Source organism: Thermobia domestica, chromosome 14, assembly GCF_964235325.1.
Source record: "Thermobia domestica chromosome 14, izTheDome1.hap1.1, whole genome shotgun sequence".
In the NCBI taxonomy this organism is placed as follows: Eukaryota; Metazoa; Arthropoda; class Insecta; order Zygentoma; family Lepismatidae; genus Thermobia; species Thermobia domestica.
Genome location: NC_137467.1, coordinates 173727699 through 173745877, shown reverse-complemented (window position 1 = coordinate 173745877; position 18179 = coordinate 173727699). Strand labels below are relative to the sequence as shown.

The 18179-nt window shown below is 32.5% G+C and overlaps 1 protein-coding gene across 1 annotated transcript in view; it reads right to left on the bottom strand.

Annotated features, from left to right (window-relative positions):
- rk (G-protein coupled receptor rickets) overlaps positions 1-18179 on the bottom strand; it is a 604059-nt gene that overhangs the window by 45596 nt on the left and 540284 nt on the right. Inside the window, exons 6-9 of the mRNA XM_081739199.1 lie at positions 13843-13914; positions 9120-9191; positions 7114-7182; positions 1486-1629 (exon numbers count right to left, since the gene is read on the bottom strand). Coding sequence (XP_081595325.1) covers positions 1486-1629; positions 7114-7182; positions 9120-9191; positions 13843-13914 — 357 coding nt within the window. The remainder of the gene's footprint in view (positions 1-1485; positions 1630-7113; positions 7183-9119; positions 9192-13842; positions 13915-18179) is intronic.

Sequence of the window (18179 nt, the reverse complement as noted above, 5' to 3'; positions counted from 1 at the left end):
TAAATTACCAAGGGTATTATTTATAATACCCTATATGTTAAAGAGTGTTAAGGGTGTTAAGGGTGTTATATACCTTTCTCAATATGTTATAGGCTGCTATTACTGTTTTACTATATACATAACAAATATATGTATGTCCTAAGATATTCTTGAACTATCTATTTACTTCACTCTTCTTTATTTGAGTTTTAGATTTTCCATCTGATGTTTTTTTTTTAATCATCATGTAGTTCTAATCCTCAACAGACAATTACTTCAAAACACAGAGTGCACACTGTAGCAAGGTCAAACTATTCACTGTAACCAGGTATTTTTTTATTTATAATTTTTTAAATTTTAATTCATGTATTTCAGAATGTGTTTTATTATGTATATCTAAACAACATGTATGTATATAAATGTATAAAAAGTTTTGTGCGTTATTGTTTTGTTTTCTTTAGGGCTGGATTAACCCACCTGGAGGCCCGGGGCTAGAAAAAAATATGTGGTCCCTGCTGACTTCGCCTAATACATTTCTGTGATAGTACAATAGGAAAGTTAAGGGAATATGTTTCATATTTTTGGTCATATTTTATCTTATGATGAAGATTTGTATCTTGTATGATTTTTCTTAGACAGCCAGCTGAGATTTTGATCAGAATGTGTAACGATTATAGCTTATTATTCTTATATTTTACGTTACATTCAGCCCACAGTTCGCGTAATTTTCAAAATATGTCAACACGATTGAATTATATAAAATCAGACACACCACATTGTATCACTATTACCTTTTTATTGTCAAGACTCCATTAATTATACTTTTCCCTTTCGGTTGTCATAGCAACGTTTTTAATAAACAACTATTTGCTGTTATGGTAACTATGAGTACCAATTATACATATAAAATCAACATATATTTCCAGCTACTAAGATTAAATCTTATTTCTTTATATTTAGAATCAACAACATATCAATTCTCTTTTTTTCTTCTTCTTCTACACGACAGATTGTGTACTTTTAAGCGCCGTTGCCCAAAAACAAGATACAAAAATAGAAGAAATTACAAAATATATATATACAATATCGTTGTAAGTAGAGGCCCGAGGCTACAGCCCCCTAAGCTTCCCCTTAATCCGGCCCTAGTTTGCTTGATATAATCGGTAGAAAAAAATCCCGACCCAGTCCCTATCTTGATTTCCTTTATCGGTGTTTAGTATTGGAATTTTTGCCCCTATATAATATTGGAAAACATAGTGCAATGTGTTCTGTACGTCCGATAAGTAAGTATTTTCTTTTATTTTTTATTTAAAAAAAAACTTTAGTGAAAGTACTTATTTCTATTACACCTTTAATATTAGGTATGGATACAGTTAATTAGTATTTCTTATCTTGTGTAGCAGCAAGATTGTTCTATTGGATGCTTTCAGAAGAGAATGAAAGTCTGTAACTTTATACAACAGTTATATCATTGAAACAAAAATTGAGTCTCCTCTAAATACTTACAGTTCTTTGAGGTGGGGTAGTGATGAGAAAGCGTGAGGGTCTACAGCTACCAAAGGGTTGCCTTTCAGTTCCAGAAGAGCGAGTCCAGGGGATTGTTGAAGCACGCCACCAGGAATGAACTTGATTTTGTTCCCTGAAACTGACCTACAAAGAAAATAAGGATTACCAATAGCAAGAAATGGAAATTTTAATATCGTCTTAAATCCTTTATATTACATATACTTCCATCTAAAATAAAATAATAACTATAAAAGAAACTTTTAAAAAAGAACGCTTTTATGAAGTGTATTAAAAAGGAGTTTAGTTTTTATTTTATTTCATTTATTGGGGAAAGGGGATTAAATGAAGGAATTGGACAAAGCATTGGGTACGATTGACTACCTATAAAGGATTGTAGTAAACCGTTTCCATGATATCCAGAAAAACTTTAACCATCAACCTTTGGAACAACCCCCAATGCTTTTACTCTTAGTACAATTTCTTCATTTAATCCCCCTTCTCCAAATAAATAAAACAAAATAAAATAAAAACTAAACTCCTTTTCAGTATACTTTATAAAAGCATTCTTTTAAAGTTACAGTTATTAATTAATTTATTTATTTAATACACTACGTTTTATAAGGTGTTTTCAGATTCAACTATCGACAGTTCTTTATTGAATTTTAGGAGATGTAGTAGGTATCATGCTGTAAGGTAGTCTAAAAAAGTATTGAGCTTTTTGAACACGAGATGACGTTAGTGTTCTCAATCTCAGGGTTTATGTGTCGCAACGGGTCAGGTCTAACGTCATTTGACAGTTGAGACTGGTAGATATGCAAACAGTGTTGTAATTCTTATAATAAGATATAAATTATTGCGCCGTGAAAATGAGTGAACTTTCCTCCGCAAAACTTTGCCACATTTTACAATTTTAATTTCGATAAATGTGTAAATGTTGTCCAGGCACGTGAAGAAATTTGTGATGTTTGTGGACAAGTTACGTTATCAAAAGCAACAGCCAAAATATTGTTCAGTCGCTTTCGTTCAGGGAATTTCGATGTTACTCGCAATGAGCAATCAATCAGAGAAAAGGTGGATGATATTCTGGCGAAAGACCAGCAAGACCGGCATGTAAGCAATCAAGACAAGACCAATGACGTAAACGTCTACCACCAAATAGTGTTAAATCATTTGAAGAAAATTGGCTACAAAAGCAAGCTCGATGCTTGGGTGCCACATGACCTGATTTAAAAGCATTTACTCGATCGAATTACTATCTGCGAATCTGTACTGAAACGTAACGGATTCCAGCCATTTCTGAAGCGGTTGATTACGAATGATGAAAAGTGGATAATCTACGACAGTAATGTGCGAATAAGACCATGGTCGAGGGGAGGAGACGCTCCACAATTTGTGGTAAAGCCCACACTAACGCCCAGGAAGATTACACTGTCTATTTGGAAGGGCATGGTGCATCACGAGTTGCTACCGCCGGGCAGAACGATAGACTCGGACCTGCACTATCAACAATTAGCGCGAGTAGACTTAGTAAGTCAAAAGTAATGTCCAGATCTAGTCACCGCATGCATCTATAACCTGTCAAAAACTGCGAGAATTTGGTTGGGAAATTTTAATGCATTCAGTGTGTGACCCAAATCTGGCACCATCAGACTATCATTTGTTTCGGTCTCTGCAGAACTCCCTGAATAGTATTACTTAGTTTCAAAAGAATCTTGTGAAAATTACGTATCACAAATTTTTGGCCAGAAACGACAGAAACTTGTGAAAGCCACATGTCACAATTTTTTGATCAGAAACGACGAGGCTTGTGAAAGTCACATGTGACATTTTTTGACCAGAAACGACAGAAGTTGAACAGCGACTGGATTGTGGTGTTGCCTGAAAAATGGCAAAGGATGATTGAACAAAATGGTGTATATGTGGCTTGATAATGTTCATTTCAAATCACGATAAATGTGTTGTTAATTTTGACCTCCAAAGACTGAACACTTTTTAGAAAACCTAATATCATTACATTAATTATAAAAACCTGGTTTTCTACATTAAGATCTTGTAATTCGAAGAAAGAACCTTTCTTTAATACATTTTATGGAACACAAGCCTCTTTTTTCCTATAAGAAAAAATGGAACAAACGTATTTGATAAATGTCTTGTTAATGTTCAAACTTGGTATGAAAAGTCTTCAGAATGTGGAAGTGTCCGAAACCAAACAAACTTCTGTGAAGAATTTGGTTGTGTAAGCTACAGGAGCTTGATTATTATTTGTAAATGATTATTATTACAGTAAACAGATAAAATTATATGAACATGTTATAGTTATAGAGTTTACAAATCTGTACAAAATTTCAGAGCTTTAGTTAGTATGGAAGTGAGTAAAATTTAAGTTAACAAACAGAAGAGTAACCTAAGAAACACATTATACGAGTAAAAAATTAAAAATAAATAAATAAATAAATAAATAAATGTTATCGTTAGAAGTTTTCGGTAATCTTTCTCTAAACATCCTTCACTTTTAACTTGAAATTCTGACAACTAAAGATAGTTTAACTGCATCAGTTTTATATATGAAGCCCTCGGTGGAAAATAATGATAACCCTGAAAATCGTGAGAAATGAGTGAAAAACCTTATGTTGCTTCACGCCAGTGGATCTATCCCTAGAAGAATCACCGAGTCTGATCAACAGATGACAGAGATATAGCCAATTCCTTACAGGTTTCTCAATAGTGTTCACTACGTACTCAAATATTCAAAGTCGTGTATCTCAAAATCATGCCAATGTGGTATATCATTATTTTCCCCCGAGGTCTTCATTCATATATATATATATATATATATATATATATATATATATATATATCAAGAAAAGTAAGAACAGAAATACAGTTATAATTAAAATTTTTAAAAATGTATTATTGCAAGGAATGCTAAAATATTCAGTTATACATGAGCTGAGTTAGTTTAGTGATAAAGCAAGAAGACAATTGTAAGAGTATAGATTGCAAGTAATGACAATAGTCACAATAATAGTAAACAAAACAAATTGCTTCATACTCACGCAATAATTATCAAAACTACAGAAAGATTTCGAGGGTCATGGTCCTTATCATCACCTCATATAAGGTCTGAGATAGATTTAAAACAAACGTTAAAAAAAAAAAAAAAAAAAAAAAAAAAAGGTGGGAAAGGTGAAAGGATAAAAAAGTAATTCGAAATAACTACACAACTTCAAGTGACAGAATACTATCTGTTTTATTACTGTTTTTTAAACCTTTTTCAGATATATGTAAGCTGATGATGAGGACCGTGATCCTTCAAAAGCATTCCTTAGTTTTTGTCAGTGTTGCAACGTTGCGCAACGAACCCAGGCAAAATTATTAGCAGTGGTAACAACGAAATAAAGAACGATGCTTTCTTTCACTTTCATATATTTTCACACTTCTGTAACTTTAAAATCTATTAAACTGTTCAAAAATGATGTGAAATGAGAAAGCAATCCATTATAGAGTTACTAATTTGTATTGCGTTGTAACGAGCTTACAACACCTGATTCTACAGCGCCGACTATTGGAGTGAATGTTAAGTCTACTTTCTCCTATCTCAGAAGTTAAAAACTTTGATCGTTGCAGTGCCTGTGCAACGCGGCAGAGTTTCCAGGGAATGAAATGTTTTCTCACTAGATAAAATTTCTGAAATATATAATACTAGAAACCAACGAAAGAAAATAAGGTATTCATATTTTTAAAAGAGAAGAATTATAGTCACGCGACTGTGGTGAAGCCTAAGTAATATAATTACATTTTTTAAAGTGATCTCAGAGTTTCAAAATAAGAAGAAAAATATGTAGCAGACTAGGAAACAAATAAAAATAAACACGCATTTACGAGTTAATTATTTACTTATATAGATAGTGTAGCTTATTTTACAGTCATTTGAAAGCTGAATATCAATAAGCCGGCATTTAAAATCATTTTTACGGAAATAATCCTTCCTTAATTACAAATCTTTCTCCAACAAAGTAGTGCCGTTTGGAGAAATTTATTTTCAGCAGTTTCAAGAGAGTTTTTCTTCTGCACATCAGACCATTTCGAACTTTGAAAGGAACATTAATGTAATAGATATTACATTTATGATGACAGGACAAAGGAAGTAGTCTACAAGGAAAGAATCATAAAAGAGGAAAAATGAAAACGCGAAATAGAGAAGCAAGAGAAATATGTGATGTTATAAATTGCGAAGGATAAGTGTTGGTTTAAGTTCACAGAGCAACTCATGGCATGGAAAGTTGCTTGCCTAGTATGAGTCAAATTTTCCTAGACAAACCGTGTATATAGTGTTTAATTTTATTTATTCTCAAATGTCAGTTAATGTTTGAGTCACAGTTATGTCGGTTAGTTAAGTAGTCCAATTTCTACGTTCTGTCTTCGATTTTTCTTATTACAACACCTGACATTACAATTCACCGGTCGCCACTGGTTTTCATGATTACTGCGATGAGTACGAGGGAGTTTCTTTTGTTTCCTATTGCACAAGAAGAAAAAGTTTATTTATTTTTTCTTTTTCAAAACTCAATTCTATACTACGCAATACTGCGGAAGACTTCAAAGCTTAAACTTAATCGTTGCAACCACATGAAATCCAACTTGAATGAATTCTATTTCCACTATGCACATTTGTTATCCTGTTTCTCTTATCTACCTTTATCTGGTCACCTGACGACGTTCGATTGAAAACATTAGAAAATTGTACTTTATTTTACTGTATTTTAATTTTAAACAAATGTATCTTCACGCATATATTGTACTCTTATTAAATTCGCTGACTTACCAAATTAATTGTCTATTACAAATTTTCATATTTCAACAATTTTTCTTTTCTTTCTTTTTTTTCTCCTATTTTTGGACGAAGGTTCGGTAACTTTTATCTGCTTGTTTCACGACAATCAATAGAAAGTGTAAACAGATTTTTATTTTGTTTATCAAATGGATTTTCGTGAAAATTCTTACTACGCTTAGTCACATTGAGAAGTTTTTTTTGTTTTGTTTTGTTTAACGTCTGACGATTATGCACCAAAGTTAAGGGAGACGGTGATGATAATAATGAACGAATAATAGTGGAACGAAGAAAGTGGGAGGAAACTGGAGAACCCCGAGAAAACTCACGCGCATGGCGTTTGTCCATCAAAAAGCCCGCATGTAGATGTAACCTCAAAAAATTATCCTTTATAGGTATAGAATATAGCTTCAGAATATTACTCTTTATCGGTGCACAGTATGAAATACCTGTACACTACTCCTTATGGGTACCTGTTCCTCCCAAGCTTTGTCTACAGCGCATGTGTTGCCCAGACAGAAGCACAAATATTTTGAAACGGTAAATAAAGTGATTGTATTCAAACTACATTTATTGTGTCACTGAACTGTTTGTAGCTGAAATGCTGTTGCACACCATACGGAAACGAGGAAAATATCAAACAACACAGAATCGGGAAAAGTATTGAAATTAAAATAATCAAAATTTCTATATCGGCATATAAAACGCATTCCACTTTTGAACTTGTTCTCAAAGGAAAAAAATAAATTTTATATACACCGGGAAATACAGTTTTTTAAGAACTGAATAATACTTACAGTTCTTGTAGTGCCGGAAGCTGAGTAATGGCTGCAGGAATGTACATTAACATATTGTCACCCAACTCTCTGAAAAAAAATAAGAAGACGTTAAATTAAATTACTCCTTGTATTAAATATTTCATACAATGAAAAAATCTCTCTACTGTACTCTTTGTGAACATCTTTCAACTTTACATCCCACATTTATGTCGTGTAGGCTAAAGGAGACGATGATGATGAAAAATGAACGAATTGGTGGAAATGTAGGTCGTATATGCGTCACTGTGACGATTATGAGTGTTCCCATTAAGAAGGTCCAAACAGTAGTAGATACAGTCTGCTGGTTAGCAGTTTATGTTTTTTTTAAAAAATACATATTGTATAAACAAATAATTTGTTCCAGCTAAACAAAATTTTAAATTATTATTGGCAACGAATAACATACATTTTAACGCCTTAAAAATTAACTTGTAAAATTTTCTCAAAAACTGCGCATCAGAATCTACCTTAACCATATATATATATATATATATATATATATATATATATATATAATTTTGTACAATAGTACAGTACAGTTAAACAATAAACAAATAAAAATAAATTGTAAGAGTTAATCATAATTTTGAGCTATATATCATTAGCTACAGCATGTATTTTGTTCTCGCTAGTGTCGTACTGAAATGTTTCATGAGAATACAAGGTATGTTCAAAAATTATTGAATTTTATTTTTTTTTCCTCGTAAACTAATGAAGCGCCGGAGACTTTCTTCAGTGTAGATCTAGAAGGGACGCTCGTGCGCAGTCGTGAATTTTTTTCCCGCCCGCACAAAGCGTCAGTGACTGGTAGTTGACCAAGAGTGAAGACGTGTAGTAAGCGGTCGTCGGATTTCAGTCTTTTGTAAAATGACAGAAAAACCTGAGCATCGATATTGCATCAAATTTTACCAAAAGCTTGGCAATACCCAAGCAGAAACCATTCAATCGGATGAGTACATTCATTTTTGAACGAGAATTTGGGCATGAGAAGAGTGTCGCGAAATTTGATTCAGGCTTTCATCGCCAAACACAACATTCCTGTGGGTCCCAGGTTCGATTCCCGGTGGGGGCACTAGGTCGAAAAGATGTAAGAACGCTTTCTCAGGTCAGCCACCCTGAATGAGGTTTTCCTGGGTTTTCTTCATTCACACCAGGTAAATGCGGGGTGGTACCTAACTTATAGGTCCCAGGTTGCTTCCTTCCTTCCTTCCCTTTCCCCGGGTAGTGTGCTCGCCGAGGGACGTCATCCCTCAAAACGTGACGGGCTAAATGGCCTTAGATGCCGAGAGCCCTGAAATATAAAATCCTAATCCTAACAACATTCCTGTGTATCGTCAGGCTCCCTACTCACCCAACATGGCGGAAGCGCTGGGAGAAGTGTATGCATAACCAAGGAGGCTACTTTGAAGGGGATTAGTGTTTCGGATTTCTGAATCAATAAATAAATCTAAATCAATAATAAATCAATAAATCAATAAATTTAGAAATCCAACCAAAGGTTCAATACTTTTTCAATACACCTCGTATATTTCAGTATCAGTCTCATCTTAATAGATGGCGTGCTTATCGTATATCATCAATCTTTAGGTTTAAAAAATCGTTTGTGTTGATGTCTTCGAAAACTCTCAAACATTGACACTCACTATTTAACTTTGTTCAGCTGAATGAAACGTATCGACTCGTAAATATCTCATCTTTGGGTATCTTTTATTCGTTAGTTTGATAATATTGTAGAACTAGACTGTGTTAAACTTTCGGCATTGTGACAATACTTTCGTTACATACTTTATCAGATAACAGATACGTTTGATGAAACTGTTGTGATATTGCTGAAATTTTCAACATTTATTAATTTTTAGTCCTTTGTTTTCAGTTTTATTTACCTTGTCTTAAATTGTTATAACAATACGTACATGCTAACATATATGGTTTAATTATGATATATTAAATACAATAATACTGAAGTAGATATAAGTAGTACTTACAATACTCGTAATGAGGTAAGGTTCACAAATGCATCATCATGAATGCTTTCGATTTGGTTTCTTTTCAGGACTCTGAAAATAAAATAAAAAAGACATCAATAGTATTTTATTATGTATATACTTGTATAAACTTTCACCGACAGTATTAACAATAACAGCAATAAGTTTTCAATAGAATTAACATCAGGAATGAATATTTTAACATATTTAATATTTGCCATATTCCCTTGAATCTGTTTCATGAATCGATTTCAAGAATCCTCAGTTAATCGTCGGAATTTTAATAGTCCTATGCAATGGCGTATTTAGGGGGAGGGCTTCTGGGCTTAACCCCCTTCCCCCCCGAAATCTTACCTACTATAGTAAAATATATTAAATATCTTGCAGAATTTTCGCGTTTTCAGGCAAAGCCCCCCACCCCCCGAAAGTTAGCAAAGCCCTCCCCGAAACAAAATCGTAAATATGGTTCTATGGCTAAAGTGCTTGCTTGCAATGTGCATTTGTCAAACTTAGATCTTATTGGAAATACACTTTAGATAAACCAAAGTAGTAGTTGGAATAATAGAATGCCTCGTTCTTCCGAACTTCACAGCAAGGATTTTTATTATATTTATTTATTTATTTTTACCGAAAATAAGGGAGAACGGTAATGATAATTATGAATGAGATGGTGTAATGAAAACAATGGGAGAATTCCAACGGTATTTGTCCACCACAATACCCACTGTGGTCCAGCGAGCTGTGATCGAGTCAGGTACGCCACACATCAAACGTGAGAGCTCTACCACTGACCCACCGTGGCCTAAAGGATTTTTAATTTACGGTTTGAGAATTATCTTACAATTAAAACTACATATATTTAATAATTTGGTTTCAAATATAAATTATGTAAAATGTTTATTGGAGAAATCGCTTTGCAAATTAATTGGAACAGGAACAGATCATATAAAAATGCACTGATTATGCTTTTAACCACGTTGAAATTTTCGCTTTCAATTTCTCTAAGCTCTTACCCATGTTAAATATTTCCTTTTCAATCTCTCTCTTCATTCTTCATGCTCTTAACCATGTTAAAACTTTCCTTTCCAATCTGGTTTCTGATCCTTTGTACTCTTAACCATGTTAAATCTTTCCATTTCAATCTCTCATTTTATCCCTCATGCTCTCGACCATGTTAAAATTTCCATTTCTAATTTCTCTTTATATCCTTCATGCTCTTAACCATGGTAAATCTTTTCTTTCCAATTTCATGTTTTATCTTTTATGATCTTAATCCCGTTAAATCTTTCCCTTTCAATTTATTTTATTTTTTATTTTTTTTTTCATCCTCTTAACCATATTAAATTTTTCCTTTCCAATATCTCTTTTTATTCTTCATGCTTTAAACTATATTAAATCTTTTCTTAGTTAAAAGCATGATGTTATCTTTTTTCTTTTTCATTTTTCATCCTATTAACCATGATAAATCTTTCTCTCCAGTATTTATTTTTTTCTTCATGATCTTAACTAAGTTAAATATTTACTTTCCAATATCTATTTTTATTTTTTATTCTCTCAATGATGTTAAACCTTTCCTTTCCGGTTTCTCTTTCCACCTTACCTGTTCTTAATCAAGTTAAAACTTTATTTTCCAATCTCCTTTTTTATTCTTCATGTTATTTACCATATAAAGTCTTTCCTTTTCAATTTTTCTTCCTATCCTTGATGCTCTTAACCATGTTAAAACTTTTCTTTCTAATTTATTTTTTCTTATGGCGTCATACTTTCCCCCCCCTCTCTCTCTCTCAGTTCGGGTGATCCGTAATTATATCTTTATTTTTATTTCAGTTTATTATGTTAATAATGGTGTTAGAGCAATGAGCTTACTGCTATCTCGGTTAACATATATTTTGGTCTTTGGCATAGAATAATATTTGCTACTTAGTTATTTGATACAGGAGACTTCCCCATGCCGTAAGCGCTGGTGGACCTACAGATATCTACAGAGGGCAACTACAGATATCTCGCCAAAAATTGGCGGCCCCGCAGCGACGATCCACAGTGGCCCCACTTCCGTTTTGAAAATTATACCACCAGCGACCCACAAGCTTCAGAGACGCGACGAAACGCCAATGAGCAACAAAATTACTCCCCAAAATATGTTAAATCGTATATATACGTAATTTGTTACATTAAGAAGAGTCTAAAAACTACTTTTTAAAAAGTTTAAAAAAAATACGTACCCCAGAGTGGACGCGAACCACCAACCTTTGGATTACTAGGCGCGTGCTCTTCCGACTTGGCCACGGACGCGATGCATAAAATGTCGCTTGTACAGGCATAAATAGTGAGGTATTTTTAATTTATATAATCAGTGCTCGTGTAACCGTGTATATTCGATGATAACCGTTTGAGATTAGATAAAATCCTTTCGCCATGTAATTTTATAACAAAATGACGCGCGTCTATTTACTTTATTTCATGGTTCTCCCATATTCAATTTCTAATGATGGGCTACAGTTGTCATCTAAATTCATACAATTATACGCACTCATCTCAAAATTTTTCATTTTATGATGTAGAGGCAGGGGTTACTCTTGACCCCCGTAGGTCACTTAGGAACAATTCGTCAGGAAAAATAACATATAATAATAACCGCATGCATATGTCTGGCGATAGTTCGTGTTGGTCCCTTCGCGATTCTCCGCGACGAATCGAAGAAGCGCGGACCAAAATGAAGTCCTCCTTGCTACGCGGTGGTAACTTCAATACCTCGACGCTAGATATTTCTTTCGATTCGACGAAACCTGCCGCCAGTGGCACACTAGCGGCAGACCTTCGATGCATCGCTATAGCGACGATCGACATTTATCGGCTAGTGGGCTACTAGGTGTTGGCGACGTTTACGGCATGGGGTTACGAGTTGGTCCAAAATTTATCCATGTAAAACATATAATCTTATTAGTTTATGTTACAACTTTACGTGCAGATTATGTTTGCTTTTGTTCAGCAATGTTTCGGTTTGTTTCATTAAGACTTAAAACCACTTTATATATTTACTGATAGTTATCAAAATAATGGAAAAATTAATCAGCATATGAAATAGCCTATTGCGATAATCGCAGAACGATGTGAGTTGTGTAACCTGTGTGTCGGCAGTCAGTTCAGATTCCAATTTTCAAACCGCTAATCACCCCCTGCACAACACTTTTGCGAGAAGAAAATGGTATCGAGAAAGAAAAAAGTCCCGCCGTTGATTGGAAACGCGTAACATGGTCCGACAGGTTTTCTTTCACCTTTTTCCAACAGTCGTGTTTACATGTGGCAGACGCCAAAAGAAGATTATATTACGAACTGTCTCCTCCCTTTGCGCCGGAGGTTCTGTGATTCTATAGATCACAATTTTGTGGCATTCTGTGGGTTTTGTGATTACGCTCACAGGATACGTTTCCGCCAATCATTATGCGGACAATTAGGTGAGCATGTTGGTTGTTTCCGGACAATAACGAAGCAAATTTTCAACATGATAATGTGCCAATTGACACTACTGGAGTTGTTAGGGCGATATTTCATGAATAACGAGATGAACTACAACATCTCTCCTGGCCCGTTCAATCTTTATACCTCAATATTATTGAATACTTATGGTCAGTTCTGGGGCTCAAGATATTGGAGTAGACATGCTCCTCCTTCCTCACCTCCGTTCTCGCTGATGAAATTGGCACAGGGCCAGCCCAAGGCAATTTGCTTCCCCGTGCAATGGCATAATTTGCCTCCCCCCTTTTCTCCAGAAAGAACAAATCTTAAAAATCACGATTTTAAGTATGCTACCATATCATAAACAACAAAGCGGAAAGAAAGTGTACTCGCACTCAGAAAGGCCAAAACTGTACAAATACAATCTCGCTATGTCTGTTTTTTCTTTAAATAATAATCTATTATGTTTGTGAAAGACAAAACAAACACATTTGCAGAGGAAAGATTGTAATCCTTTTTATAGAATTCAATATCGAGCTTCAATCGCAATATATCAGTTTGCAATTTCAGAACAATTAGCTCTTTTATTTTTATTTCTTGATTTTCCTTCTACATTTGTTATTTTTGTTTAAAAAGAAAAGCTTGTTTCCATTTTCAATGATAAGACACTTATTTGTGACAGGACTAGACTAGTTTACACATTAAAACTGTAATAACTAACTGTGATAACTAACTAAATGGAACAGGTATTTGCTACTGTTCAAGAATTGAGTTCTTGTATTTGACAACAATAAAGCAATTCACGCTGGGATTTGTTTGGCCATTTGCTTTAGCACTGTCCATGTGACTTTAAACTAATGCGACCTAAACATGATTTATGAATGTAGTATTCAAATAGAAGGTCAGCGTAGTAAATTTAAATACCATCATCATGAAGTCTCTGTTTCCAACAAGAGATATTTATTTTAAATATAATTATGACAGATTTTGCCGCCCTTCGAAACTTACCATTCCGTGCAGATGCACGTGTTGTACATATGGTAGAGCCGGCCTTTGTACTACACTGCATGAGGAATTGCATAATATTCGCCTGGAAAGTATTCATGACTTACAGGCCTCCATTTCATAACAAATCAGAGGTGTTGTGCAGGTTAACGGTGATCTCACACCGTATTAATGAGATAAGTTGTATTTCTTTTAGATACCTCCATTATTTTGATAACCATCTGTGGTTATTATTGTTACATAATAATAAACAAGTACTTACAATACCAGTAGATTACTGAGGGAGGAAAATGCATAAGCTGGAACGTGCGTTAATTTATTTGCTCCAAGGTTTCTGAAACATAAAACAAAGTCAATTAGATACTTAACCAATTGAATGTCTACATAATTAAAAACTACATTTTATTTATTACATTCAAACTATAATTATTATTATTATACACAAAATTACCAAGAATATTGTTTGTAAAAAAAGGAATTATTTTAATTACGAGGGTCGGTAAGAATGGTCGAACGAATAAGTTGGTTCCTTTGTCTTTGAAAATCTAGTTACTTTCATGTTTAAATCAAAATTAATTAAATTGAAAATTGATTCCGAATTCAATGTCTCAAAAGAACTAAGTCAACTTTCCATTTTAGCTATAAAAATAAATAACTTACTATCGTACATGTTCGTTAATGGATGAGTCAAGTATGACGTATTTCTGCCAGTAGATACTTCTGACATCTTCTGTTTCCGTTGGGTTCCAAAGACATGAACCACGATGGCATGTTCAATGCACAGGAGAATCAAGTCCATTTTTTTATTATTTTAGACATATTTCATCTTTTAAATCACGTTCACAGCTTAAAAGATTCACGTTCAGATATTGTAAATAAATCTCAAGTAATAATAATAATAATAATAATAATAATAATAATAATAATAATAATAATAATAATAATAATAATAATAATAATAATAATAATAATAATAATAATAATAATTTTTCCATGAACTTAAGCGTACCATACAAAAACTGTTTCCTTTTATTCAATAATATCTCTTTTCCTCCAATAATAACTCCCATCTACTTTTATTCAATAATATCTCTTTTCCTCCAATAATATCTCTTTTTTTCAATAATATCTCTTTTTATGGAATAATATCTCTTTTCCTCCAATAATATCTCTTTTTATTCAATTAATATCTTCTTTTATTCAATAATATCCCTTTTTCTTCAATAATATATCTTTCCCTCCAATAATATATCTTTTTATTCAATAATATCTCTTTTCCTCCAATAATATCTCTTTTTATTCAATAATCTCTCTTTTTATTTAATTAATATCTCCTTTTATTCAATAATATCTCTTTTCCTCCAACAATATCTCTTTTCCTCCAATCTCTTTTTATTCAATAATATCCCCTTTTATTCAATAATATCTCCTTTTATTCAATAATATCTCTTTTTATGGAAAAATATATCTTTTCCTCCGACAATATCTCTTTTTATTTAATTAATATCTCCTTTTATTCAATAATATCTCTTTTCCTCCAATAATATCTCTTTTTACTCAATATCTCTTTTTATGGAATAATATCTCTTTTCCTCCAATAATATGAGCTTCCTCGTGGCAAAGCGGTTAACGTACGCGCCTTTGACGTGGGAGACCCGGGTTCGATTCCCGGCGGGAGCTCATGTGGTTCGGATTTCACGTTAATCAGTAGGTCCACGTCTCATATAGCCTTGCTGCTGAAAGGGACGCTAGACTAAAATCAACTCAACTCCTCCAATAATCTCTCTTTTTATTCAATTAATATCTCCTTTTATTCAATAATATCTCTTTTCCTCCAATAATATATCTTTTATTCAATAATATCTCTTTTCCTCCAATAATATCTCTTTTCCTCCAATAATATATCTTTTTATTCAATTAATATCTCCTTTTATTTAATAATATCTCTTTTTATTCAATAATATCTCTTTTTATTCAATTAATATCTCCTTTTATTCAATAATATCTCTTCCTCCAATCTCTTTTTATTTAATATCTTTTTTCTCCAATAATATCTGTTTTTATTCAATAATGTCTTTTTTATTCAATAATATCTCTTTTCCTCCATTAATATCTCTTTTTATTGAATATCTCTTTTTATGGATTAATATCTCTTTTCCTCCAATAATATATCTTTTTATTCAATAATCTCTCTTTTTATTCAATTAATATCTCCTTTTATTTAATAATATCTCTTTTCCTCCAATAATATATCTTTTTATTCAATTAATATCTCCTTTTATTTAATAATATCTCTTTTTATTCAATAATATCTCTTTTTATTAAATTAATATCTCCTTTTATTCAATAATATCTCTTTTTCTCCAATCTCTTTTTATTTAATAATATCTTTTTCCTCCAATAATATCTCTTTTTATTCAATAATGTCTTTTTTATTCAATAACATCTCTTTTCCTCTAATAATATCTCTTTTTATTCAATAATACCTCTTTTTGTTCAATAATATCTCTTTTTATGGGCTAATATCTCTTTTCCTCCAATAATATCTCTTTTTATTCAATAATCTCTCTTTTTATTAAATTAATATCTCCTTTTATTCAATAATATCTCTTTTCCTCCAATAATATCTCTTTTTATTTAATAATATCTTTTTCCTCCAATAATATCTCTTTTTATTCAATAATGTCTTTTTTATTCAATAACATCTCTTTTCCTCTAATAATATCTCTTTTTATTCAATAATACCTCTTTTTGTTCAATAATATCTCTTTTTATGGGCTAATATCTCTTTTCCTCCAATAATATCTTTTTTTATTCAATAATCTCTCTTTTTATTCAATAATATCTCTTTTCCTCCAATAATATATCTTTTATTCAATAATATCTCTTTTCCTCCAATAATATCTCTTTTCCTCCAATAATATATCTTTTTATTCAATTAATATCTCCTTTTATTTAATAATATCTCTTTTTATTCAATAATATCTCTTTTTATTCAATTAATATCTCCTTTTATTCAATAATATCTCTTTTTCTCCAATCTCTTTTTATTTAATAATATCTTTTTCCTCCAATAATATCTCTTTTTATTCAATAATGTCTTTTTTATTCAATAACATCTCTTTTCCTCTAATAATATCTCTTTTTATTCAATAATACCTCTTTTTGTTCAATAATATCTCTTTTTATGGGCTAATATCTCTTTTCCTCCAATAATATCTCTTTTTATTCAATAATCTCTCTTTTTATTAAATTAATATCTCCTTTTATTCAATAATATCTCTTTTCCTCCAATAATATCTCTTTTTATTTAATAATATCTTTTTCCTCCAATAATATCTCTTTTTATTCAATAATGTCTTTTTTATTCAATAACATCTCTTTTCCTCTAATAATATCTCTTTTTATTCAATAATACCTCTTTTTGTTCAATAATATCTCTTTTTATGGGCTAATATCTCTTTTCCTCCAATAATATCTTTTTTTATTCAATAATCTCTCTTTTTATTCAATAATATCTCTTTTCCTCCAATAATATATTTTTATTCAATAATATATCTTTTGTGAAATAACATCTCTTTTTTCAAAATATCTCTTTTCCTCCAGTTTAGCAATTAGACTTGATTCCATTGTGCTCAGGATGCCCCAAATTGAACATACAATGGAGTTGTAATTTGCGTTGACTCATAAATATTACAATGGAAGAGACGATTGCAGTTTTTGTGAAATTTCAGGAAGATGGGATGTTCAAGAGCAATCTGATCAAAGAAAACGTACTTACATGAAAATAAAGTAAAACACATGCTTTATTTATGTAGCAGGAGTAACGTTTGGAACCGCAAATGTGAGTTTTAAAACCTTGCATTTTGGTTGAGGACGAAATGTCTTGACGCATTCATCCGTACATTCATGCCTATAAGCTCTGAAAATGGAAAAACATGTGAAAACAAGTTACATGTAACGGCCTGCGGCATCTGAGCACCTGCTCTGGTACTAAATTCTCTGATACTAATATGACACAATAACATTAGATAAGGACACTGGAATATCCTCATCTTGTGTGGTCTCTTTCCGTTGGTGTCAGGCATGCTATGGTTGGTAGTGACAGGGACGTTCAATACGGATGTGGTTAGTCAGAGCATCTATATACAAGTTGCAAAGCACAGCACCAAACCAACTAGCATGACGCATCGTATTCTTGGACACACACAATTTAGAAGATGACAACTATTTGTGATGAGAAGCGTGATATCCTCATGTTTCAGACATTCATGTACTTTTTCTTATCATGTACTCTTGCATGAACATTTGCCGAGCGCTCGAAAATCACTGTGAAGAAATTGATCGCTTGCGTAGAGGTAGGTTTATGACCAGTGCTATGATAATGTGAAGAAATTAAAGGCAATTATGTATAAAGGTGAAGGTAGGTTTCTGCCGAGTGCTTAATGTTAAGGTATTTAGTCTTTTGGTCCGGAATGATCCGAGTGAAAAATTCTAAGAATGCACGGCCAGTGTCGAGGACAGATCACCTGCCAGTACAATTATAGATTTGCGTAGAGGAATTCAAGACAATCACGGGTAAAGCCAGTGCTTATGGGA